This window comes from Aegilops tauschii, chromosome 1 (assembly GCF_002575655.3).
Source record: "Aegilops tauschii subsp. strangulata cultivar AL8/78 chromosome 1, Aet v6.0, whole genome shotgun sequence".
NCBI lineage: Eukaryota > Viridiplantae > Streptophyta > Magnoliopsida > Poales > Poaceae > Aegilops > Aegilops tauschii.
Window position 1 is genome coordinate 268,922,066 of NC_053035.3, and position 26,592 is coordinate 268,948,657.

General features: G+C 43.8%; 3 protein-coding genes across 3 annotated transcripts; 1 reads left to right on the top strand and 2 right to left on the bottom strand.

Moving 5' to 3' along the window:
- The first annotated feature begins 6,864 nt into the window (after positions 1–6,864).
- Positions 6,865–8,571, top strand: LOC109761995 (uncharacterized). Its single transcript, XM_020320806.4, has 3 exons — positions 6,865–7,086; positions 7,220–7,965; positions 8,048–8,571. Exons 1-3 carry the CDS (start codon positions 7,062–7,064, stop codon positions 8,381–8,383), a joined length of 1,107 nt encoding a protein of 368 aa, XP_020176395.1. The 5' UTR covers positions 6,865–7,061; the 3' UTR covers positions 8,384–8,571.
- Positions 8,572–8,654: 83 nt separating this feature from the next.
- LOC109761994 (probable E3 ubiquitin-protein ligase XBOS33) lies at positions 8,655–12,995 on the bottom strand. Its single transcript, XM_020320805.4, has 10 exons — positions 12,574–12,995; positions 12,421–12,480; positions 12,035–12,106; positions 11,728–11,936; positions 11,483–11,643; positions 11,322–11,380; positions 11,164–11,210; positions 10,860–11,003; positions 10,220–10,311; positions 8,655–9,595 (listed from the first exon to the last, which is right to left on the bottom strand). Exons 1-10 carry the CDS (start codon positions 12,748–12,750, stop codon positions 9,054–9,056), a joined length of 1,563 nt encoding a protein of 520 aa, XP_020176394.1. The 5' UTR covers positions 12,751–12,995; the 3' UTR covers positions 8,655–9,053.
- Positions 12,996–14,696: 1,701 nt separating this feature from the next.
- LOC109761923 (shaggy-related protein kinase epsilon) lies at positions 14,697–19,703 on the bottom strand. The gene is made up of 13 exons (XM_020320730.4): positions 19,328–19,703; positions 18,237–18,494; positions 18,060–18,152; positions 17,695–17,754; positions 17,317–17,589; positions 17,150–17,224; positions 16,925–16,981; positions 16,712–16,852; positions 16,276–16,326; positions 16,099–16,194; positions 15,939–16,022; positions 15,161–15,263; positions 14,697–15,047 (listed from the first exon to the last, which is right to left on the bottom strand). The coding sequence occupies exons 1-13, from the start codon at positions 19,385–19,387 to the stop codon at positions 14,986–14,988; spliced, it is 1,413 nt and encodes a 470-aa protein (XP_020176319.1). The 5' UTR covers positions 19,388–19,703; the 3' UTR covers positions 14,697–14,985.
- Between the last annotated feature and the right edge of the window lie 6,889 nt (positions 19,704–26,592).

Here is a 26,592-nt window from a genome sequence, read left to right on the forward strand (position 1 = left end):
TTAGTCTTGTAGACAACAGAAGCAGGTTGGGATGTTGGTTAGAGAAATGAAAGAGGTTTTATTTCATACACTCAACAAGACCTGGTCTACAGGGCCAGTGAGTTTCAGGCAATATTAATTCTTGTCCTTGACGAAATCATTGGTGGTAGATACAGACAAATTGGACCCCTTCCTCAACAAGAGCCCAAACAAAATCAAGGATCAGAATAACAGTTCGTAGTTTAGAGAAGAACCGGTAAGTTGGTGAAGCCGTGTCCCCCAGCCCTTTTCAACTATTGCACAACTAAATTCTATGTCATTAATTTTATGCTAAGATTCTTGCAAGCATTTTTTTTCTTTCTAGTTTAATTGAGTCACTTAGATATGTACTAATAATTAGGCATATCTAGATGTGCCATAGACAAACACTTTCAATAACAGTTTTTTTTTGTGATGAATACACTTAGCAGCGTATCATTTCATTGATAGGGGTAGAGAGTTGCCAGTTTATTGAAACATGCCTCTGTTGATGGTATTTTATTTTAGAAAATACCTCTGTAATTTAATGTAAGACAGTTTTTTTTTGCGGGTGAATGTAAGACAGTTTTAGCAGTTAAGCTCCTTAACTACAAAAACGTCTTACATTAATTAGTACTATAATTCTTTTTTTTGAGCCAATTAGTACTATAATTCTTACCCCGGCTTGTAGCATCTCTAAACAAAGAAACAACAAAATTCTAGGTGTAGAGATGCGCTATGCCCCCGGAAGTTTCAATACGTAGCTCATTTGCTGTGCGAGATATAAGGAAGACAAATACTTGATGAAATAAATGTGAATACACTATAATAGCAAAGTATATCAGCCGAAATGCAATGGAATTGGGAGCGCCTATAGCGCACGCACCTGAATGTTTTGTTTCCGCCAGTCTATTCCCCTCTCCCTCTAAGAGCCGTTGGATTAGGATCCAACTGGCCCCACTTCGTCTTTCACCTTATGTCTTCTTCTACCTCGCGAAAAGAGAAAACAATCGCTCCCCCCCCCCCCCCCCCACACCCCAGTTCTGTTTTGGTTATGACACCGCACCTCACTGCCGTTCACTGCAGCATCCCCTCCTCCAACGCGGAAGCTACCTAATCCGAGTGTTGGTCGTCGACTCGTCTTTGGCTACGGTGCATTCCTGGCTCGGCCTCGTCGGGGTCATCACGCCTTGATGTTGCTCATCTTCTATAAAATCCAGGTGCCTGATAAATAACAAAAATGAATTGATCGCTCTGTTCGGAAATAACTGTCGCTCAAACGGATGTATCTAGCGCTAGTTATTTTCGGAGCAAGCAATATATATATTTGAGATTTTTTGTTCCATATTTCCAAGTTAGATTATAGTGGACATTTCTCCGTGTAATAACCTAGGGTAAAGATCTACTTTCTCCTACCCAAATTATTTGAAGCTATAGCATTGTCTTAATTTTGAAGGAAAAAAAAGTTTAACCAATTCTTTAAAAAAAATACATCAACATCTACCAGACCAAACTAATTTCATTACATTAAGCATACAAATATATTTTCACAATATATATAGTTGATGTTGCATACATTAGTATATTTTTTATAAAAGGTTGATCAAATATAAAGAAGTTTACCCCGCAAATAAATAAGTTTGACTTCGAGAAATGTTAAAACTTCAAAATACTTGGAACGGAGTGATAGGTGACATCCAAGTCTAAAGACGGAATCGAGAAAATCAGACGGGTCAAGGAGTACTGCACCTTGACCACAGCACAATGTGCATTGACAAATTATGGTGAACAAGAGAAACTTAGGATAAGTCTTTACCTACCAAGATCACTACAGGCCCGGAAGGTCACATCGTCATCGTCACACTGGCCATTAGCCTATAGGCTCTCTCAACACTTGACAGGTCACCATTTGGGGTTGGTGAGAAGATTTCAGAAAGGTACTTTTTTTTTTGCGCATAATTTCAGAAAGGTACTTTGACATGAGATGCCAAAGAGAAGAGCGGATTAATTGTTAATTTATTTGTTTCTCCATTCACACTTCTTCGCCATCTCCAACTACAAATCTAGTGGATGACGTACTCATGAAAAAAGGAGGCAGGAGAAACAAAGTAGATTCTTGGTGGTACCATTCCTCCATAGAAAAAACAACAGTGGGTGCTTTTGTGAAAAATCATCATATATGTCATACCTACGTAAATAAAGAAACTTCAATTTGTTTTCTAATGGGGGTTGCCCCGGCCTATGTATCATCCTGATGCATTATGCATATGCATTCATTTTATTAAAAATATATTCAAAGTGTGAATCAGTCATGGAAACGGAGGGAAAAAAAGAAAAACACGACCACAACCGGTCGAAAATGAGATTACATGATTCAAACACATAAACACATAATCTACTACTGGCTCGCTAGCCAAATCAACCGTATCCAAACGGCTACACCCAAAGGCCATGCGCTACTAACTATCCACATGTTGAATTAATATCCACGTATGGATCGGCACCATAGCCTTGATGATAACCTACAATTTTTCGGCATAGATGATTTGTTAAAGACGCAGTCATTTCTCGCTTGTAGAGGGGCACAAACTCCCACAAAGAGGTTTCCGTTCAGCTTTGGTTGGATAACACCCAACCAGTTGCCAAACAAATTTGGTATACTCGTTGTTGGAGACAAATTATACGCGGCATGAACTGTTTGCCAAATCAAGGTTGTAAAAAGGCAAGACAGAAAAAATCTTGAATTGTTTTCTATCACGGAAGCAACCTTTTTTACTACCCTGCCAATTTCGCTTTGCCATACATCGTTAGTAAGAATTACCTCCCTATGCAAGAACCACATGAAAAACTTTAATTTTAGTGGGAATCTTGGTTTTCCATATGTGTTGACCGTGAAAATAGACACAGTATTAATGAGGTCCGCGTAGACTTTATAATGCCAACATCATTAGTATTCAACCGCCATCGAAATATATCCGACGTTTGCGTAAGATTGATCAACACGGTTCATAAAAAAATTAGTGTTATTTCATGTACATTGGCCTTCCCAATAAATGGGATGTCGGCCACCATTGATTGGGAGGCTGACATTTTTGACCCACCTAGGTTTAAGCCTACGCAACGAATTGTCAACGTAGTCAACAAACGAGAGCCATCAGGAAGAGGATTCTGCGGGAAGAGGCTGATGGTAGGGACCCAACAGGTTTCGCATGGCCGTACGCAAGCAAAGTGCCTCCTTCTTTCTCGCGTCGGTCAATTCTGCTAGGTGTTGGATTTCAATCCAACGATGTGGTGCTTCTTGAATCTCTCATCTTCTTCCTTCAGCTGGCCAAAGGCTGTGTCGGCTGGACACCGCGCTCCCGCCACCCCGCTGACACGCGAGCCTTGCCTCCTCGCCCTCTTCATAACCACCCCCGAGGCATTCCTCTAACCCCGGCACCTCATGTTATTCTACGGCAATGGAAGCCCCATCCCTCCCTTATCAGGACAAGTCAACCGTCGGAGTCCCCATGCCTTTGACCATTCGAGGTCTGGTCCTAGTCCTCGCGCCTTTGCTGCGCTCGCCACAAGGCCGTCTTCATCGGTCTCGACAATACCGCAAAAACGACTGGCGTAAAACAACATTTCAAGCACGTGATAAACAGGAAGAGCCCCCGAAAAAAGATAAATATCAAAGATGGTGTTTCCTACTATAATGCTGACATCCAAAACCACAAGGTTGTCAATGTGGTCAATAAACGAGGGAATCATACAAAGAGAAGCTGACACTAGGGACCCAACAGGTTTCACATGGTCGTACACAAGCAAGTGTGATGAGTGTACTTTCACACTTATTTCCACCATTGCTTAAACCTGATAATTCCGGATATTCCGAGAGAATCTCTCTGATACTTTCACTAATGACTAATGAAAGCAAGTGATTGCAAATCCTTTCATTTATTTTGTTTCCTGCGGGAATGGCCATTTTATGGAGGAAATCGAGAATGTTCCTACAACTGTTCATTGTTCAGCAATAAAAATAATCATTAGATATCTCAGATATACATCTGTTGTTAGACTCAAGCTCGTGAAGGCAGGCTCATCTCTTGTGAGTGTTTTTGGATGCTGATTAGGCAGGTTGTTCGGATGATAGAAAGTCCGCGGGAGGTTTTGCCATATTTTTTAGGTCTAATCTTGTCACATGGAGTGCAAGAAAACAACCTTCAGTATCAAGGTCCAACGCCGAGACAGGGTAAAGTCTCTTGCAAATGCAATAACAGAAGTAATATGGATGCAATCTCTATTACATGAACTTGGTGTTAATCAACCACGGACAACAACCTTATGGTGTGACAATCTTGGTGCCACTTATCTGTCAGCAAATCATGTTTTTCATGCTTGAACCAAGCATATTGAAGTTTCCGAGAAAGAGTGTCAAATAAGTTGCTTAATATTCTGTTTATATCCATAGGAGACCAACTTGCAGAAGAATTTACTAAACCCCTGACAGTAGTAAGAAGCTTCTCGATGCAATCTCAACTTAGATAAGTTGTGATTGAGTGGGCATGTTTAAATACCTATGTATTCTCGTGTTTGTAGGTTGTTAGGAGTTTGTTGTAATCTAGTTTTCTTGGTGTATAGATTTGATCTTGTATAGCTATTGTAGGGATCAAGTCGAAGCACAACCGAACCAATATATGTAATCTATCTGTTATATATACACGCAGGGTCCTTGCTGAGGTATCAAACTCTTCGACCATTGTTTCTTTCGCACGAAGCCTTTTCAATGTAATGGTTCATGGAAAGGATTCTACCATCTACAACTTGCAAAATAGGTAGGTCTTCGTCTACTAAATGTGGAATCAGACCAATGGTCATTTCTTCCTCCTTGGCTAATCCAAATAGCTAGCATATTTTGCCATGATAATAAAAAGGCATCAGGAGAGATGACCCCCTTGTAAGTGACCATTTTTAGTTTGGAAGTAATAGTCCGGACATTGCCGTTCAGGTGAAAATGGGAGAATGTCCATGTCACTTAGTATAAGGGTTGTAGTATCAATATATATCTTTGGAGCAACGCGGCAACTATCAAATATTGATGACTTAATGTGATCCCTGCTACATGAAATCAACAAAAAGCATGTGCTTCCCTTATGATGCTCGTCTCTTTGGAGATTTAGAATGAGCGCAAAGCACTTGTTTTTGGGAACACCTAAACCATGCGTGTCTCCCACTACCTTTACACCTATCTAGCAATTTGGATGATTGCAAAAGTGAGGCAGCTGTTTGTTCTTTGTGGAGAGAGTAGGCTTTCATCTTTACCATAGACTGCTATAGGGCCAGTTGTGGCGAAAGTGTCCTTCTCAGCTCGAGCTCGGTATGAGCTTGGTATGAACAGTAAAAAAAAACTGATTTTTTGTAAACTTTGACAAATGTTTTGAGTTCTTGCAACATGTCATCATTGAATGACATTCGTGAAAGCGTGACAAAAAAATCAACACTCCAAAATGCTTTTGAAATAATATTTTTGGAGCATCTATTTTCTTTTGCCACGTCTTCCACAAATGTCATTCCATGATGAAACTTTGCAAGCAATTAAAACATTTGTCGATGTTTGCTAAAAAATCAGGTCTTTTTTTAGTTTTCCACAAAATTTTCGGATTTACTGTTCCCCCAAGCTCATATGAGCTCGAGCTCACATAATCCGTGTCCTTGCCTTCTTTGGCCTCTTTGTGTTAAACCCTCTCTTAATTAATGAAATAAGGCACCGTTCGGCATGAGCTGTAAGCTATCTCAAAACATATCAACAAATAAATTAATGAAATATGGCAAATCCTTTGCATTTATTTTTGGGAAAATTTAATTTGAATTTGAAAAAAAATAACATGGTTGCAAACATACCATTCACTTCAACAATATACTATTCTGAGATTTTCTTGCACTTGTAAGCTTGATTTTAGCACATGTTTCTCCGAGTAAATAACCTAGGAAGGATAAGCAGCTAGCTGCTAACCAAGTCTAAAGAAAGATTCTAGCAAAGCAACCAGGTGGGGGAGTGGTGCACCTTGACCACCACACAATGTGCATTGACAAAATTATTGTGAACACACCGAACTTCTGAAACAAGTCTTTACCTACCAAGAACACTACCGACCCATAAGGCCATCGTCATCCCCTCATTGGCCATGCGCAACAGGTCGCCATTGTTGGGGTTGGTGAGAAGATTCCAGAAAGGTAGGTACTTTGACATGAGCTGCCAGAGGGAAGAGGAGATTGTGTTGGTTCGTTTTCTCCATTCACACTTCTTCACCAACTCCACTGCAAATTTGACGGACTACGTTCTCCTGAAAACGGAGGCAGGAGAGACAAGAATAGAGTTTTTGTGAAGTACTAGAAAGCAACGGTGTGTGTAAACCATTTGTAAGACATCATCTCCCATGTCACACCTATGTAAGATGTGCGTACAAAATTCCAAGCATAAATCATCGCCAGTTTCATGCATGGTCCACTTGCATCCACAGGTTATATATGTGGTTCAAGACCTGAGTGTTTTGATTATCATTAATATAAAATGGTTATAGCTCAAACCTAATCTACAGACCTATATATGTCGTTTTACATTTCCCACACACAGAGCGTGTTTGGAACGCGAGATTCATTTTGCATGATATAAATTCATGTCCTAAAAAATTTCTTATTCTCGGAGCATGATAGAAATTCTACTTTTGGATTCATCTGTTCTCCTCCAACATTATTTTGTGCCAGGAAAAGCTTAAGAGAAAATTACTCGTACCTGTCAGGCGTGCTTGGGAAGACCCTGGAGTGAAAATTGGTGGTAGGTGAAGAGTTTTTTTTCCTAGGCATAATAATGCATGTATACAAAGTACGTTGGTAGGTCGTGCCCTGGCCTCCACTACGTGCTGCATTTTCTTTCAGCAAAGTGTCACCGCTATTCAGCTAGCACTAGCTTAGCCCAGTACCCACCCAACACATTAAGCGGTCCTCTTCCTGCTCCAACAACGCCACACATCCCCGTCCATTTCGATAAGGATCCCAGAGCTCCAGCTCCTCCTGTGTCGCCTCCAATGGCGGCTGCCGCTGCTTCCACAGGTAACAACTGCGCAAAGAAAACTGAGGAGAAACAATGCGGCAGCGGTTTTGGTGTCGGACGAATGCATGCATGCATGCATGCGTCGCCGTGTACGTGCGGTTCGTTAACAAGTTGTGCGTCGATGGTGTGCAGGGAACGGGAGCCCGCCGGTGGGTCTGCTGGTGCTGATGGTGCTGGCATTGGCGGCCGGGTGGTTCGCGAACGCCGTCCGCCCGCCGCCGCCGACGCCGTGCGGGGCGCCGGGCGGGCCGCCGGTGACGGCGCCGAGGGCGCGGATGCGCGACGGGCGGTTCTTGGCGTACGCCGAGTCCGGCGTGGGCCAGGACGGCGCGCGGTTCAAGGTCGTCTACTCGCACGGCTTCTCCGGCAGCCGCATGGACTCGCCCCGCGCCTCGCAGGCGCTGCTGGAGGAGCTGGGCGTGTACATGGTGGCGTTCGACCGCGCCGGCTACGGCGAGAGCGACCCGGACCCGCGCCGGTCGCTGGAGAGCGCGGCGCAGGACATCCAGGACCTCGCCGACGCGCTCGACCTCGGCGACAAGTTCCACCTCATCTGCTCCTCCCTCGGCTGCCACGCCGGCTGGGCCTCCGTCAAGTACATCCCACACAGGCTGGCCGGAGTGGCGATGATGGCGCCGGTGATAAACTACCGGTGGTCGGGGCTGCCGAGGGGGCTGGCACGGCAGCTGTACCGGCGCCAGCCGCTGGGCGACCAGTGGTCGCTCCGCGTTGCCTACTATGCGCCGTGGCTGCTGCACTGGTGGATGAGCCAGACATGGCTGCCCACCTCCACCGTCGTCAGCGGCTCCGGTTCCTTCCCCAACGCCCTCGACGAGAAGAACCGCCTCATGGCCCTCTCCACTGGAATGTTCCAAAAGGTTCGTCGTCCCTTCCCTCAGCTCCCCCATTGTCAATCTCGTACGACCCTGATGCAACGATCGTGCGCTTTGCTTTGCGCAGAGGGCACAGGCGGCCACGCAGCAGGGGGTGCAGGAGTCCTTCTACCGCGACATGGCGGTGATGTTCGGGCGGTGGCCGGAGTTCGAGCCGACGGACCTCGGGGAGGCGCCGCCGTTCCCGGTGCACCTCTTCCAGGGCGACGAGGACGGCGTCGTGCCGGTGCAGCTGCAGCGGCACATATGCCGCCGGCTCGGCTGGGTCAGCTACCACGAGCTCGCCAGGGTGGGGCACTTCCTGTCGGCGGTGCCGGGGCTCGGAGACAGGATCATCGGCACCTTATTGCCAGGGCCGGCGGGTAACAGCTCGACCGCCGCCGGCAGCGTCTGTGCGTACTGAAACCAAAGACGACTGATGACTGATCTTCAGTAGGTAGAGGACTGTAGGAAGCAATGCTGAAGAAAAGAAGATTATTCCCTCCGTTCCAAAATTATAAGATGTTCTAAGTTTTTCTGATTCAGATGTATATAGCCGCATTTAGTGTGTTTGTTCACTCGTTCAGCATGTATGTAGTCCGTATTGAAATATGTAAAACACCTTATGATAGTGAAGGGAGGAAATGCATTTCATGTGAGCTCAGCTGAACCACTACTGTACTGTACAAACAAACTGAAGAGACTGCGGCATAATCTATATATCATCAGGGGGTAATTTGATGTCATGTTACATAGAATCTTATCACCGGGATCAGAAGAAGCAAAAAACAACCCCATCCAAACCGTGTAATTTACATGCAGCTACAGAACAGTAACTGACTAGTGATTTTCAAGCTATGATCTAGACTCACTCACAGGCTCATGACACAACACAATAGATATGAGCCGAATGTTACAATACAGTGAAAACTACGGCAGCCAAAAGCTGCAGGATGGATCACCAAAACACCAAAATCTTGGCTGTAAAACAGGAGAAAAAGAAACACAGCCGGGGAGGAAAGAATAACCGCTGATCATCTCCCGCATTTAGCTGCTATGAATCCAAATATATTCACAACCAGGAAGGAGAGGAATCAAGCATTGATTTCCGCATTGCACTGCTGCTCCCTCTGACAGCTTCTGCGACTCCAGAACATGCCTGAGCAGGTGGTCCGGTCAACGTCCTGCTCTCCCCTCTTATCCAGCTCTGTGCTTGTGCTGTGCGAGGGCCGTGGAGATTGCACCTCGGAGCCATCCAGCGTTTCTGTTGAGCCGCATGGATCGTCGTCACTGCACCTGCAGGTTGGGAGGGCGGACGACGGAAATGGGCTGCATGTCAGTGGACAGACCAACTCGGAAGAGAGAGCTGCCACACGGTTGCGCCTGATTTCAGCTTTACAGACAGTTGCTGGGGAGTCCACAGAACGGGTATTCAAAATGCACGGATTGCAGAATGTGAGTGCTGAGCTTGATTTGAGCCCTTCTGTCGGTGTGCTCGGCAGCTTAGTGAATGACATTATTCCATTCCTGCAGAGAGGGCATGGGATTGACCCAGCTGGGCCTGTGAACTCCACACGGACGTTGCTGGTTGAGCAAAGATAGAGAGCGCATTTGATGCAGAACTCGTGACCACAGCCTGAAAGAACAGAATGTAGTGTTAGGATACCACCATTGCAGTTTTCATCTGGTGGTGTACTGTAATGTGATGTACATGAGCAAGTGAAATCCTATTGAAAAAATATGACTTCGTATTCGGTTTCATGTTTCTGCCATTATCACTGTTTATTAGCATGGTTTGAAACAAGGGAATTCACAAAAGGGTGGCATCATACGACCCTGTAAGGATACAGAAATATGAGCCTCCTTTTCAGATTACTATGACACTGAATGATCGCCCCAACTTATCGGGTGTTTCGAGTTTGTGATAAAAGAAAATAGTCTTAGGTGTTCTAACTAAGTCAATAACAAATTTCACTTTTCAAGTGCTAAGATGCATAGTGTTATTCTCTAACAAAAAAAATGCAAGGATAGCGAAGATGACTCATTGGTGCACATCCAAGCTTAGAATGTAAATATGAACAAATGTAACATATTCACAAATAGATGGAGCTTAGTAGATTGGATTAGACAGGACTGTGTTCATCTCTTGACAAATTGTTATGATAGTTTTTATCCTATGATCATTGAGCAGTCTGTAAAATATGCTTATGCACTTAGTTAAAAAATGGGATTCATGCAAAGTGTGTCATGTAGCCCCCACCTTCAGCAGCTACAGAGCAAGACCGTTCCAGGCAAACTGCACAAAGGTCACTCTCATCCACCGAGGATACGGTGTGTTGCAACCCAAATTCTCTGCAAAGCATATAAAAGAAATCTATAAGCAAAAGAGCCGACAAGTGCAATCCTCATTTTGAATATTGAACATGGAAGTGTCGATAATTGGAAGCATTATATGGTGTCTGAACAGCAAGCACTTGTATCGAAGGTGAAATAAGTCAAGAAAGGCACACTCAGCTCACTCTACGGTAACAACACCATAAAGAGTGAACTCGTTGAAGATGACAAAACACAAGATAAGTAAAAATATTTGCTCTATGTCTGTTCCAGCTCAAGAACAGACTTTGGCAGTTGCCTTGTTCAGGTATGCCATTCTGCAAGTAACATTGCAGAAACCATTGCAATTCCGCTAGATACATAAACTGGCCCAATTGATTATAAGAACCAGATCAGCTGGTATGCAGAATGAAACTGCTTGCACCCTTGTGTGTTTTCTCAAAAGGCATAGATTCAGAAATCAAGCAGCACTCGTTGTTGTTCATAAAAGTAACAGTTGTCATTATATTTTACTTATAAAACTGAAAAAATCGAAAGTGGTGTAAGGTGAGTTGTTAGGCACTAACCTGGCTATATTAAGTATGCTCATCAGTGGCAAGGCAAGATAACTGGATGGCTGAATTGCTGGAATAATCGTGTGTGAATTTGGAGAAAGTAATGGCTCCAAGCAACGGCGTCCAAATATCCTAGCAACATCCATGGGAAGCCACCTAAAGAACAAGATACGTATTAGTAACATTTCAACAGGAAGATACACGTTAGGTTCAAGTAGAGCCGGTCAAGTTAATATAATAAAATATCTGTCATGCCACGGTCAATAAATATTTTGAAACACAACTTGGCATTAATAATTGAGCAACAGATTCTTACCCATTGCAGTTGAGTGTCAACCTGCTAGCACCTTTTGAAAGAAGTACCTGTGATGGTGGCATTACAAACATTAGAACGTATCAATACATATGCGACAAGTACAGGCGTGAAATGGTACTTGTCCAAAAATACGATGCTCCTTTATGACAGTAACATACCTGACAACACTCCAGACTGCCCCCACCGGCTGCATAATGCAAAGGAGTACTGCCAGCTCCTGATCCATACAGATATAATTTGAGAACTCGTTTTATTTTAGGTACTAAGAAAGAATAGCATTATCTACTGCATATCATCTGAAATAAGAATCATCACTCGCCTATCAAATTTGATGTAGTTCCGTATGGAAATGTGACAGCTGAGACATTTGCACCTAACTCAATCAACAATTGCATGCAATCGAAATGACCATTCAAAGCTGCCATGTGAAGAGCGGTAACACCGCCATCAGCAGGTTTGTTGATGTACCTCACACGAGCACTGCACAAAGACAGCGTACAATTGGTTGCTAGTTATTTCAAACAAAATAGACAACAGTAGATCAACACTTGACAAAATACATACGGTTCATTAAACTTGAGTCCCAGTGAAGAAGTAGGACTGCTGCCGCTATTCATCTGAGAATCACCGCCATCTGCCACCGAAGAGGCAGTATCCTCCAAGGGCCCACTTGGGATGAAGTCGGCAAGTAACAGCCTTACACACCGAACAAGTCCGTCGTGTGCTGCAAAGTGCAATGCCGTTCGACCACTCAAGTAATCCGCCCTGGTAACCTTCCAAACAACCCAAACAGAAGCAGCAGTCAGCACCTTCCTTGTCTCAGGGCAGAAAGGTACCCATTGTAAAGACCATATCAGAAATACCACCATACATTGCATCTGAAGAGCAGAAGCATCTGAACCACCTCCCAGTGTCCATGTCGGCATGCATGCATCAATGCAGTCTTCATCCGCCCATCCAAGTAAACAAAAACAATCAGCTAAATGATTCGATTCACAGAAAGGATTGTAGAGACTGATCGAAATGTAACACATGTTTATCCCGTGGGCGAGCACAGAGCAGGAGACCACGAGAAGCCAACAAGAATTCAATTTTTGGCTTGTCCCGATATTGCAAAGATCAGGTACTACTACTTTCACTAGAAACACGACGCGGCGGCTGCCAACTTCAGCACGTATAAATGACAGATCTTCCATTTTTGGGGGGAGATTCCTATCTATCCTATCCATGGAATGATACTCGGACAGAAAGATCTACCTGGCCGCAGTAGTTCCGCGCGTTCACATCCGCGCCCTTCTCCAGCAGCAGCGTCACAATCTGAAAACCAAAAAACCACGAGTCCATGAATCAAATCGAACGGGAAACCACGCACGCGGGCGGCATAGAATCGCAAGGGAGAGCGGCACGGACGTCGAGGTGGCCCTTGGCGGCGGCGAAGTGGAGCGGGGAGTTGAGGCCGCCGAAGGTGGAGTAGCGCGCGAGCGCCGGGCTGAGCTCGAGCAGCATGCGCGCCTCGACGGCGTCCCCGTCCCGCGCCGCGGACACCAGCCGCTCGCCGGACGCGGAGCACCCGAGCGAGTTCCCCATCGCCGCCCTCCTCGCCCGCCCGCACCGGCGAGCGGCGTCCTCGTGGGCACGGGCACGCCGCAGGGGCGAACGAGGCGCGGGGGAGCCGACGGTCGGCGGGATCGCCGGCGGCGAGGCGTGCGGCCGTAATTTAGGGGCGGGGGCCGGTGGTGGGTCGTCTTCGCGTCTTGCGTTCTGGGGTCTCAAATTTTTCCCAGGCCCGGAACAAGGGGGAGGAGCAGGAGGAGTACAAGGCTTTGGATTTGATTTTTATATTTCCATTTTCATCCTCGCTTTATATACTCTTGGTATAAAATGTACAGTATTTTAAAACGGTGAGAGAAAAATATAAATATCTCTGTTTAGCATGGCTCATGTGCCGTCGGGACCACATGAGCATAGATTAGTAGCGGCAGCTTGTGTGGGTGTGATTGTGCTTAGTGACTGATGGAGTGGAGTTGGTTTAGATGATGGTCACGGGCCAAGCTTTTTCACATTTTGGCTTGCTTGGATGAAGCGTGATGGATGGATGAGCCACGAGATTTCAAGTTGTTGTTTTTCGCTTCTTTTTGCTCGCCTTTAGTGAGCCCGATAAAGTTGCCATTCATGGCTGATTGGCAACACTACCTAACAAGTAACCACTAATTGACCTGCTTGTTGTACCATCTCTAAACACAAAACCGTCTCTTTCCCCACCTCGTGGTGATGTGTAGTATTCCTAGCATTCATACATACATACTTGTATGGTGATGTCCAACGTGTCCTAGTTGTATTATACACTTGTAACCTTTAAGCAAAAAAACAGAGACGTGAAACAAAAAATGGGGCCAATGAGGTAACTCGGGTGAGGTGCGCGTCCTACTTGTATTATACACTTGCAACCTTTAATTTTTTTAAGAAAAAAATTTGAAAAGATGAAACAAAAATGGAGTCAATATGGTAGGCGGGCGGGGTGTGCGCTGGGCGCTCGCAAATCACATGTTTTGATATGGACGGCGGTTTTGTCCTCCGATGATGTCCAGAAAGAAAAGAAAAGAAAGCAGGTCGGGACACGGGACAAAGTTTCTGAAGTGGACCGATGGACGGCACTTGCTGTACGGCCCAAGATCACCCACCCAATGTGATTTATCTCTAGCTCTACTGCTCTAGGTGTACCTATTGAACAGGTCGCAGTCCCTGATAAGTGATTTATTTATATCGAGTCGGTGTCACCGATGGTTCATCAGTAAGCATACCATCGTGCCATTATTAATGGCCGGGTGTCTGAGTGACTCCTTGCATCATACTCGATGGATGCGTGCTACTGTTGACTTAAATGTTCCAAGCGACTTCACAACGTTGCCGGTAGAAGAATCGGTAGGCTGTGTTTGTACGATGTCACAATTATCTAGTGAATTTATATCGGAAAACTTTCTTTAAAAAATGTTCAAAAACAAAAAAGAATCTTTCACGGGATATTTGTCCTCTCCTAACACGCATCACCCAAAAAATATCGGCACTGCTGCCGTGCCAACTTGTCACCACCAAGACAACAACCTTGCACGTAAAGTATCCGGGGCAAAGGACACGTCCTCGGCTATCTGCGTCTGGTGAGGTTTCGTTGAGCTACCACACTACACTTGTCACCCATCTCCCCTTTCTGCATATCGCACCGGAACGGAAGGCTCGGTTGGCCAGATAAACAAACAATTTGCATCATCATATTCATATCGGAGGCACATGTAAGTGGCCCAGGCTCTTTGTTTTAAATGGAGCCAGTTTGATTGTCAATACCACTACCAGATCTGGTGATCTGTAGTACTTCGATTGCTTTTGCATAAAAGCAATGCATGTATAATTATGCTGGCCTTGATGGTCGAAAACGCATCTGTTGGCAACTTGGTCAAGTCAAAAGGTACCCACCATGAATGCCTCGGATATGGGATTCGAATTCGAATCCCATATCAATACGAAACGTGACACCATCATTTTCATGCTTCACTGAGAAAATTCTGAAAGCTGGAAACGAGCAACATACTATTCTTTCATCAAACGACATAAACACATACACTTAAAACAGGGGCCCACAGCAGTGTGGGCCTGGGCCCTGGGCACATGCCCGCGGTTGCCCTTCTCTAGCTCCAGGCCAGTCCAGGCCAGCCGGAGAGTCTACTCCAGATCAAATCCACGACAAGACATGGATATGCTCGCGGTGTCCGGTCTCCACCCGCACGGTGCCGCCGAGAAATAGCGACCGCTTCTCCAGCCGCCGTCTCTTCACTTCCTCATCTGTTCAGGAATGATCCGGTGGAGTAGCTCAACAGGGAGGCCTTCTAGCTCTGCAGCATATGTCCATGGGTTGTATCAGGTAAGCGTAACAAAAAGCTCAACAGCACGGTGTAGTTTTTACAGTTCAAAACAATCGCAGAGTCTATGTATGGTTATTATTTACCAGCCCCCGAGAAGTTGAATAATGGTGGTAATGGCCGTCCATTTGGCAAGCAGGTCTTGGGATCCCGCAGTTCATCGAAGAACGGATGGGCACAAGCATCAACCTGCAAAAATGTCTAGTCAGAATAGTACTCGCCTTTTTCAAGGATTTCTCTTCTTTCATTCATGAATTTAGGTCTTGTTTGGTTTGCGTCCTGGGAAAGTCTCGCCTGGCCTGGGACGTCCCTGGAGGTTGCCTGTAAGTTGTTTGGTTCAGGTGCTCAAGATGCCAGGTATAGCCTGGCCTGGGTTTGCATGCAAGTGATTAGCCTCGACAGTGAAGCCAGGGAGATAGTTAGCCTGGACCAGGCGTAAGAATTGGAGCGCCTGGCGAACATTGCAGCTGCCTGGGCTCCTTTAATTCTTTAATTATAGACACTGTTCTTCGTACATGGGCTCATGAGCTGAATTTTTCATTCATAGTGAACTATCCAGGCCAGGGCGGTAACCAAACGCCTCTCATCCAAAGTTGCCTGACCAGGCAGCAAAACAACCAGAAAATGTGTCCACGCCAGGCAACGCTATTGCCCAGGCATGTGGCCGTGGACACCAACCAAACTGGATTCACAGATGCCAGGACAACACAATACTCTTCTTAGAAGCAACCATACTATACTTTAGCTAGAGAAAAATGTACTCCCTCCGTCCCATAATATATACTTTAGCGTTAGCAAGCAATGAATCTGTGCTGACTTGTTCATAGGTTGGTTCAAATAGCCCAAGGATAAAATCATTCTTACAGCTGTGCAGCGCAGATTTGGTGAGTACTGAAGTAGCCTTGACACAAGATCAACTGCTTCAGGTGGCATACGCTTACCAAAAAGCTGCATGCAGAAGAAAATTAGGCAAGCATGTTACAGCGGTCTAGGCTAACTGAATACATATAGAGAGGTTACTAACCTTGTGCCAGGGATGAGCTTTTATCTGAGGGAACTTGAATTCGGAGTAGTTTGGGTTCATGCATCTGATTTCTTCTCTTGTTGGGGTACCCAAAATCTAGAATAGGGAGAAGAAATGATGACTTCAGCCTACTGATTTTAATTACTAGACTTTAATGGTTTGGCGGGAGATACAAACCTTTATAATTTCAACCAACTGATCAACGCCACTTTCTCCAGGAAACAGAGGCTGCAATTTCCCCCAAAAAAAGAGAACTCAACAAAAAAATCCAGCTCATGTACAAAAAAGAGTTTGTCGACAGGAAAGTAATAATCAACTTGATTTTTTCCATGAAAGTATTAGCCCTCTAAAGTGAAGCAACTTCAAATGAATTTGATAACATCTGCATAATTTAACAGAGCTTGACTTGTGCAGTATTTGCTTATCCGAATACTCCACTGTTCTTGTAACTAAATACCATTACTTTCAGCTATAAAAGGAGTCATACGATCTATAATGATAAACAAAAAAATTATGTGTCCTCAGAAATCAAGTGGTCTTGTTCAAGGAAGCATAACTTCAATTAATGAACTTGGCTGCAAGAAAACTGAGCTTCTAGAATGAGATTCTATACCTGACCAATCAGAAGCTCAGCTACTACACAACCAACAGACCAGATATCAATTGCTGTGGTGTACTCTGTAGCTCCAAATATTAGTTCAGGAGCCCTATAATACCGCGAGCAGATGTATGAGATGTTTGGCTCTCCAGGGACCTAAAATAGAGCCATGTACAGTCAAATACATGTAAAAACACAAGACCAAGAAAATAAGTGACAAAAACATACCAGTTTTTTAGCACTCCCAAAATCACAAAGCTTAAGTTGATGCGTATGAGGATTGACCTGGAAGATCAATCCATTGCAGTAAGTTGATCATTACGTGTGATACAATCAAATAATATTTTAAAATATTGCAGGCAGTCATCATTGAAGGAGGGAACCTGCAAGCATGCAATGATACTGCATGGTTCAAGCAAGAAGATATGTCTAATAAGAGTCTAATGAACTTACCAACAGATTTTGCGGCTTAATATCTCGATGGCATACACCAACAACACGATGGATATATGCAAGGGCCCGGCACATCTATGCAAAGATGGAACAACAAACAACTTGAGGATCACCGAAAGTAACTGTTTGAAAGAATTTATAAACTACAATGGAACATCTTCACAAACCTGATATGCATACAACTTAACATATAGTATGGGTACACGCTGGTTCAGCCGACAATAATATTTGGCAACACGATAAACTGTCTCTGAGACATATTCAAGTACAAGGTTTAGGTACACTTCACCCCTCTCAGTTGTCGAAAAGAAGTGATGCTTTAGCTGAACTACATTTGGATGCTCAAGTAACTGCATTGTTTGCAACTCTCTGTTCTTATATCTCTTATCCTGCAGCACCTTCTTAATGGCAACAGTCTCTCCAGTTTCCAAGCACTTGGCCTGTTGTACCAGATATTATCAATGACTTCAAGGCCCAGCATTAGAAATATTCACTAACAGAAACTGTAGTGATATACAAGGGCGAAAGACGGCAAATTAACACACCTGATATACTACACCAAACGAACCAGTCCCAACGACGCGTTCTGCCATGTATGAGACCTTCTGTAAAACAGTTGGAATATTAGTATTATCATTACTGGGCCATCCAATGTTTTGAGGAATAAATGCAGTAGTACAAACATTCCAGAGAATAGCTTTAAGCCACAATACTCAGCCATCAGGAAAAATAATGCTGTATATGCCCATAAATGGGGTCATAGTGCAAAATTCTACCAATAAGAGTTCCCGAGAACAAATAAACTCTCAGTCCATGGACCACACAAAGGTTTCCGATATGGAAATACTGCATCTAGAATCCGGCAGTAGAATATGTATGAGAGTAGTAAAGATACTGATCAAGGCATCACCTGCTTTGGCTTCCCATTTTGACCTCCTATTGTTGTCACAATGATCTGGCCAGCTTCTGTTCCATTTCCATCAACGGTAACCCCTTCAGCTTCCTATAGTCAGAAAAGCCATCACATAAATAGCAAAAGAATAAATGGCATTAGGTCAACAAGTCATGGGCGGAGAATCAAAATAACCTTATCATTATTATGGCCAACTTTATCATCGCTTATTGTCATATCATTCATTCCTTTCGGAAGATCTGCACCCGTTTCTTCAGCTTTAGCAGGATTCATACTGGTAGATGTGCTTGCCTCAGCATCTCTATGAGATGATGATGATGATGATTCTTGGTCTAGATGCATAGGTTTGTCATCAGATAGATGTGGTTGAATGACAATATCGCCCAATCCATCCTGATCAAATTTTGGCCTTTTTGAGCCAGAGTCACCACCCTAACAACAACAATATATGCAAATAAGTATTCACAGCTGGAGAGCATAGAGAGGCTAAAAGGAAACTTCAATTTGGCAATCAAAGAAATTAATAGATCTTGCAACGATGGAAGCCATTTTCTAGCAGTCCCAAGCAATGACCAACAAACTGCATCCATCAAACTGTCGGGAATCAATAGTTATATGGTAAGCCAATTCCCGGTCAATCCATGCAGGTAACTGTTTTCGTGTGAATGACCAATGAAGTGAACAAGCTACCGAACAACTATCGGAGTAGAAATGGAGCATCAAATATCTTCATGAACCTATAAAATGGCTGGCCTGAACTCCTAGCTTGGTTCTTGCGACTTTCTTTTGCATATGAATGCTGGCACTCTGCATCTTTACAATAGTGGAATCCAGCCTTGCGGCCTTTTGGGGGCAAAAATGAACCTATAAAATGGATGAACCGTGCTGCTTATTCGGAAATAAACATTTCACGGTGCCAAAGCATTAGGGACTAAAAAATGTAAGTATCGTTTTCATCGTATACGTCAAAGAAAAGCAGAATGAAACGGTCACCTTTAAAGCGCAACTAGCTCAATGCCAAATCCAACGAAAGCAAACTGAAGCATTTTCCACCTGACAGCGCAACATGCATTTTTTTTATTTTTCTCGCCCAATAGCAACTAATCAAGCCAACGAATGAACCACGATGGTGCTGCTCGGGCAAGACTAGGAAAATCGCGCAAAAACGAACCAGCACCACGGTTTCCGTGTCATTGACGGCAAATGCAGCTGCGCCGCGAATCGCTGGCCAGGGGGAGGGGCGGGGACAGATCGAGCATGCGCACCGGATCGGAGACGGAGGAGCGGCCGGAGGCGATGCTCTTGAGCCGCCGCATCATATGCATCCTCCTCCGCGGGCGCCGGCGGCCGCGGCTGCAAACCCTAGCACCGTCCCTCCGCCGTCTGCGAAGCGGCCTCGCCGCTGCCGGAGGCGGCGATTGGTGGGAGGGGGGCCGGCGGCGGCGAGGCCCTAGAAGCCTCTGGGAGCTTCGGGGGTCGTCGGCGCGGGGGGAGGCCCGGGGCCCGGGGGCGTGAGGTGAATATTTTTGGAGGGGTGGGAAACGGAGGAAGGGGAGGGACGCAGCCAGGGCTCGCCTCGCTACACCACTAGATTGCTCGCTGCTTTTTTTAGCTTTCAGATTCTGAACCCCCCCCCCCCCCCCCCCCCCCCCTCTCTCTCTCTCTCTCCTCCGGATGTTGCTCCCCGAAATGGCATAGTTTTGGAGATCCTCGGCGTCCTGGATTCTGCTGTAAATTTCTTGAGATGGGCTTGAGTTTCAAATGCTTCCATTTAATGCCAGATGCCATGTACGGCTGTATCTCTGAGATGGGTCAGTCAATGTAACATGGAGTAGCAGAAACCAAATAGTACTCCAGCAAGGAAAAATATTCTTTTACGTTTTTATGTTTATGTTTGCGTCTTCCTATAATCTTTCAATCAAAATTTACGTTTTCTTATGTTTTTAAAATCTTTTATTTATACTAACTAGTAAAGCTAATGAGATTGATAACCTCGCTAATTTCGTTGGGGGCCAAACTAGTATTTTATTTGTGTGCAAATGTTGATCATTAGCTGTGAACACAAGGTCATATTGTTCGAGGGGAGGATATGTGGCAGGCATGTGCATAGGGCACGCAGATTGTGGCCGCCGATGTGCGCCAAGATTCGGATATTTGTTTGTGTATATAGTGTTTTCATCTTGTATAATAGTTCGTATATGTCCATAATGCAATGTATATCAAAATTGTATATCTTTTCTTGTGAGGTCGCATAACTGTTCAGCTAGGGTAGGTTAATGTACGATAAGTGAATCTAACCTAGACAAATATAAGCCGCAAGGAAAACGATTCATTTACATCATATACATAGGTTGCTCTTGGTCTTGGTCCCTGTCTGTTCTTTTACTTCGCTACCATTTTACAGGAAATGCAATCATGGAGGAAGATTTCTTATTCTTCGTGTGTACTTAAGAAGATTAAAGGAATCAACAACACCACTCCACTTCTATCAAAGATTCGCCGAAAAGATTGGTTGTACTTATATTTTTCTTGTCCATAATTGTCTGTTCTTGTACAACAGTTTGAAAATGATAATGCTTCACAAATCTCGTCACGCGTCGTTTTCTTTTGAGATTCTTGATTCAAGTGCCTTCTTTGGTTTGTAGTCGCTGTATGTTGGATATATTAAGTTGATGTGGTCTAAAATAGTATGATCTTGAATCTTGCGAGTTATGTGTGTTGACATGTTTGGAAAAACAAATTGGTTTAAGTTACAGAGGATGAAACATAATATTTGTTTGATTTCATGACAACTAGAATTACATTGTCCTGGGTTGTTTAGTTTCAAATCTTAGAATGGAAATACAATTGGTACACCCATGGTTATGTGTGTAAAATAATTGTGTGTGTTAGAGATTGTCACGTTTACTATTATAGTGTTAAGTTCCTAATTTGTACTCATGGAACTTAACATAATAAATATTATCATTTATTAGTTCGTTTGAGTCCATGGCAAATAAGATTTCTATGATCTAACTGTTCAGTTATTTGATCCAAATTAAGTTGATTGTAGTAATTCATCAGTGTCAGGATTATCATCTTAAACCCGAGACAATCAAACTTAGTGCTATGTATGTATATTAGTAAATTTAGTTCCGTGCATATAAAGATTTATTTATTTATTCTATGTAATGTATTACATTGTAATAATAAATTTAACAATCGTTCTATTAGTCGTTGATTCATTGAAATACAATTCTGACAAGTTAATTATTGCTTTGTGTTGGTAATTATACTATTTACAGACTCAACATACAATACCGACAAGTTAATTATTTGGATGGAATGATCATACAATTCGAATGTGTTAAACATGAAATGCAATAATGTAAGGTATAAACAGTAATACTATAAAAACTGGAACCGAAGTCATAAACGCCAACTCTAAATCATGAACAATAAAGTCTATGTGAATAACCTAATCAATAAAATATAGACTCTGAACCCTAAACCATAAACCCTGGCCCTAAATCCTAATCACTAACATTGTATACCCTAAATCCTAGCCCTGAAATCTAATCACTAACGATGTATACCCTAAACCCGAAAGTCAATCCCTAAATTTAGTACATTGATGAGTCCCTTTAGTGATCTTGCAAACAGATAGAAAAAGGATTCTTGCCTTTTCTCCAGAGGTGACCCTGAGATATCGAACCCACAAGAGGACGTGCACCTTGAAGACAAGGGTTTCTAACAAGCTTTTGCAAGTATTAAATTCTAGTTTTTAGACCGGATCATAATCAAGTTGCAACAGATAATAAAAAATAGGCATGCATATGAGCATTGTTCAGGAAATCGGTAACTGGTAGCTACTCGGCCTGTTTGGGAGTAGCGATTAATCGGTGAACCGGCCTATTAACTGGATTAATCGGTCGACCATTAATTGGTAGATTAAATAGGAATTTGCCAACATATATCTAGTACTTTTATGTATTATACCATATTCTCATGCTCTCAGCTATGTAATATACCAAAATATGCTACTGTTTGGTCGAACCCTAGCTATTGAGGAGCGAGAGGGGGTTGGAAGGCGTTATGGGCCAAAATTTTGGGCTTTGTTTGCCCACAATTTAATGGGCCGACAGCAATTAATCAGCCTAATAACTGATTAATCGGTCTGACATGACAATTAATCAGCCTGCCAAGTTAACATGATGAATATGCGTTATTCGATTCGGCCACCATACGAGTAACGATTAACTGGCCCGTTAACTGATTAATCGGATGAATTCTTGAGCAGTGCATATGAGAAGTTAATTCTTACAACCATATACTTACGACCGGAATCATTGTGATATTAATTTGTGCCCCTGGAAGACACCCGTCAAGATGTGCTTGCAACGTATTAAAGTGGGGGGTGTGTCCAAATTACGTCTTGACCGGAACGGATCCTGCATCAAGAGTCAGTTTTCCAACTGAAGGCCCTATCCATCGCATGGGGTTGTCTCGATAATTAAGATAAAATCAGACAAAAGCATTGGTCGTTTAATGGCTACACCTCTTATATCCCCGGAGATACGATTCATGCTACTATACTAAACATTTCTGTCACTAGTGTTCAGAATAGGGCTTCACAATCTCTCTTCCCTTAGCCTCCCCATGGATCGAACTTCTTGATCCTGGATACCTGCAGGGTCAAAGACGCGAGAGAGACAAAAGACACCTATGAAACAATTTCATTTCACAAATACGAGATGTTAGTTCAAAGTCATTACATCAATCCCTTCAACAAATACATAGGGTTGCAAGGCTATGCATCAGCCCATGACCTTACAGGATTACTCACACATGGCGATCGGATCACAAGAAGAAATCATTGAAGAACACACCAAGATGAATATTGATATATGTCTTACCGTAAGGTGCTATACAAATCATTTTTAACCTCTTTCCGCGACGACATTTGGAATCGTGTCCAAGTGAGTGTGGGCGATAGGGGGGTCCTTCCCACATGACCCAAAAACCGTCGGGGATGAGCGAGCGGCTACTGACGATTGCCATGGAATAAACGTATGAGAACCCGCCCGAGTCCCACACGTTACATCTCGACGTTATGTTTCTGATCAGAGAGACATCCCAAAGGATTACGCCGCTATAGTCGTGTGAAAAAGGTGGACACCAACATTTAGTCTACGATATGTTTGTGATAGGTACGTTATCGCACACGGTTCAAGAATGTAAAATGTGTGCGGTGCCTCTACTAACGCCAACATATCCATTTTCATAACTGTGTGCGATTGGTATTCCTATCACACACGCATACTGGTTTGAGGCGTTCGCCGTATTACCATGAATCGCATACGCATATGAGACGAAACCGTGTGTGCATCCGTCGGGCATCGCGAACGTTTCACGTCAAAGAATCGTCTGTTCTCTTTTTTTCATCGCACACGGTGTTTTCTTTCTAACTGTCTGCACATTATTTTATTCGCTCATGTATATTTTTATTTTTGCGTGTAATTTATTATTCGAATTGGAAATTTTGAAATATGAAATGTGCAATTCAAATTCTCAGCACAATGGTTCAACAACGAATCCATAAATAAAATTGTCAGTACAATATGTTCAGGAATTACAGGATTAGACAGCAATTAACTATGATGGACCACAATATTTAGAGGCGGTAAAGGTGAAGAGACAAGTGTAAATCATTTTAACTGCCGATGGTGTTGAAGAAGTGGAATGCCCATAATGTGCCTTCCTGCATGCCATAGGCACGAACAACTTTTGTCCAACCCCTTGTGACGATCGCCCGCCCATCCTTCACGGCCTTCAGGAAGACTTCTAGAGCATTATCATGGTAGCATGAATTATATACTTTAATTTTAGTTGCCTCCACTCCGGTCATGTAGTTTGCAAGGTAATCATCAGTAAATAGCTTCGGAAATCACTGAAAAGAGAAAATATCAGATATTGAGGTCTAATAGAGTAACTTGTTGTGGGCAGGGGGAAAAGGCAACACATTACTTACCATCCTAAAGTTCACTGTTGTCTTGGACAAAGTGTAAATAAAGAGCTTAATTCCCATCACCCTTTTTTCGCCTAACAATCTTTCTTAGTTTCCTCACTTGATGCTAGTTCATAAATATCTCATTGCCCCATACGCAAAAGGGATCGAAGCGTGGATCAGTACCGCTCATATATATACCTACAAGCAATCAATAAATGTTAGAAGCTAAACCGAGATTGCACAAATGATGTAAAGTACAACTACCTACGTTCCTAAGTACAAGTATTTTTAGAGATTTCAATATGAACTACATACGGATGTATATAGAATTATAGATAGTTTAGATTAGAATCTAGATTCACTCATTTTGCTCCATATGTAGTCTATATTGGAATCTGTAAAAATACTTATATTTAGGAACATATGGTGTATAAGACATGGGATGCAGCTAACCTCGACGGCAAACAACAGCATCGCCCATTGTAGCCATGTGTAAGTACATGGAAAGCCAAGGTTAACTACAACAGGGTTAACATCCACCAAAAATAGCTAATGGTAATAAAACGGCAACATCTGTGATATCTTTATTGCGAAAGAGTAGCACAGTAGCAAAGGGACGGATTAAAAATGGATACAATTAACAGGCTTAACAGCATCCTGAGTCATGTTTTGTAAGTTTGTAGCCATTGAAATATAACTGTTTAAAAATGAATACAACTGTTAATTGCAACAGGCTTAATGGCCATTGAAACCGGTACTGATAAAAATGCAATTGGCAGAGTTAAACATCACAAGGCAGGTGCTGCCAGAGCAGATAATGGCCCCGTTGTCTATAAAAAGGTAGGGAAAATAGCTAAAACGTGTTGGGCATGTTTACTACAACATGCTTAATACATCGACCGTACAAAACATAGTCATTAATTGCAACTGGTATTGGTAATATTGAACTGGTGAGTTCATACTTGGTAAGTCCTGAGAGGTAGTTGTTGGGGCACTTCATCTTGGCCAGAGCCCGCCCAAAGTCAGCGGCGGCGGAGGCGAGCTCTTCCTCCGGGTCGAAGCGTGGATCAGTGTCGCCGACATGTGTACCTACAAGAAGCAAGTAAATGTTAGAAGCCAAACTGCAATTGCACAAATTATGTAAAATACTGTAAGACATGGGATGCAGCTAACCTCGACGGCAAACAACAACATCGCCCGTTATGGCCCTACGTAAGTACATGGAAAGGCATGTTAAGTACAACAGGGTTAGCATCCACCAAAACAAGCAAATGGGCAGCATCTCTAGTGATATCCTGAGTCATGTATTGTAAGTTTGTTGCTGGTATTGGTGAAATTGAGCTGGATAGTTAATACTTGAACATCACACAGTGTGCAGTACTGAAATAAACAAGACACGAACATGCTTAATACATCAACCGTACAAAACATAGCCATTGCAAGTGGTATTGGTAAGATTTAGCTAGTCAGATCATACCTGTTAAGTCCTGGGGGGTAGTCGCTGGGGCACTTCGTCTGGGCGAGAGCCTGCATCATGTCGGCGGCGGCGGAGGCGAGGTGTTCCTCCGGGTCAACATGCACAGCGGCCATTGCGCCATGGACCGCCATCAGCTCCTCGACCTCCACGTGATATGTGGTTGGGCTTGCGCGGCGATGCTCTGGAGGTAGGGGCGGTAGGGATTTGGAGGCATGAGGATGTTTCGCAGGCGCCATTTAAGCAATCAGGTCGGGCCCGTGATAGAGATCGGTGGGTTACCTGACTGGATCCGAGCAGAACGTATATGTGGTTGAAGTTGTGGTTGCAGCGGCGGCGGTTTGAGCTGCCGGTAGGGGGAGGCACGGGGGGGGGGGAGAGATACTGAGGAAATTTGATGGGTGGGGATGTGGTTGGAGGAATAAATTCTGAAACCGCGTGCCTAATGAAAATTTCACTGCGAAACTTGAAACTTGGGCGGGGGAAACACACAATGCAGACGAAGCGCGTAAAATACTCGTGGGCGAGAAAACAGAAAATTGCCAGATCCCGTCTCCAAAAAAATGTACACGTGTAGTTGATTTTTTCGGTCAATGGTACGCCTGGTTTATTAGGAAACATCGCACATGTAACTGACTTATGGAACGCAAAAAACGCACATGGGTACGCCATAGAAACCGTGTGTTTTGTGATCTTCTAATGATTAACACAAAAAAACGCACACGGGCACACATGCTAATCAATGCTCAAAGCTCTCAAGCGATGCTCTTACCGACATTGTACGTTAATACTACAAACTTAAAGTACTACTGGTAATTTGCTCTAATACTACAAACTTAAACTACTTCTCACATGCTGCCATCGGGACATGCTGGCCAGACGCCGGCGTTCTCTTTCCGGGCCTTGTAGGCGGCAACCCACCGTGCTTCGATCTCCGCCAAGCTCTCCTCACCACGGCGTGTGGCCTCTTCTTTTTTACGGCAGTGGGACTCTCTTTTCTTGACTGCTTTCTGCCTTTTCCGCTCTTTCTGTGCGGCTTTGGCCGCCTCTAGATCCACTGCCCATTC

Bases quoted from the DNA above. Each gene is read 5' to 3' on its own strand.
- LOC109761994 (XM_020320805.4), bottom strand. From the start codon at position 12,750: ATGGGGAACTCGCTCGGGTGCTCCGCGTCCGGCGAGCGGCTGGTGTCC. The intron at 12,107-12,420 runs GTAGATCTTTCT...GGGCGGATGAAG, and splicing joins CGCGGAACTACTGCGGCCAG to ACTGCATTGATGCATGCATG. The intron at 11,211-11,321 runs GTATGTTACTGT...CCACCATCACAG, and splicing joins GCAGTCTGGAGTGTTGTCAG to GTACTTCTTTCAAAAGGTGC.
- LOC109761995 (XM_020320806.4), top strand. From the start codon at position 7,062: ATGGCGGCTGCCGCTGCTTCCACAG. The intron at 7,087-7,219 runs GTAACAACTGCG...GATGGTGTGCAG, and splicing joins GGCTGCCGCTGCTTCCACAG to GGAACGGGAGCCCGCCGGTG. The intron at 7,966-8,047 runs GTTCGTCGTCCC...TGCTTTGCGCAG, and splicing joins CCACTGGAATGTTCCAAAAG to AGGGCACAGGCGGCCACGCA.
- LOC109761923 (XM_020320730.4), bottom strand. From the start codon at position 19,387: ATGCATATGATGCGGCGGCTCAAGAGCATCGCCTCCGGCCGCTCCTCC. The intron at 16,023-16,098 runs GTTAGTAACCTC...TTCTGCATGCAG, and splicing joins AAGCTCATCCCTGGCACAAG to CTTTTTGGTAAGCGTATGCC. The intron at 15,048-15,160 runs GTAAATAATAAC...CATATGCTGCAG, and splicing joins ATTCAACTTCTCGGGGGCTG to AGCTAGAAGGCCTCCCTGTT.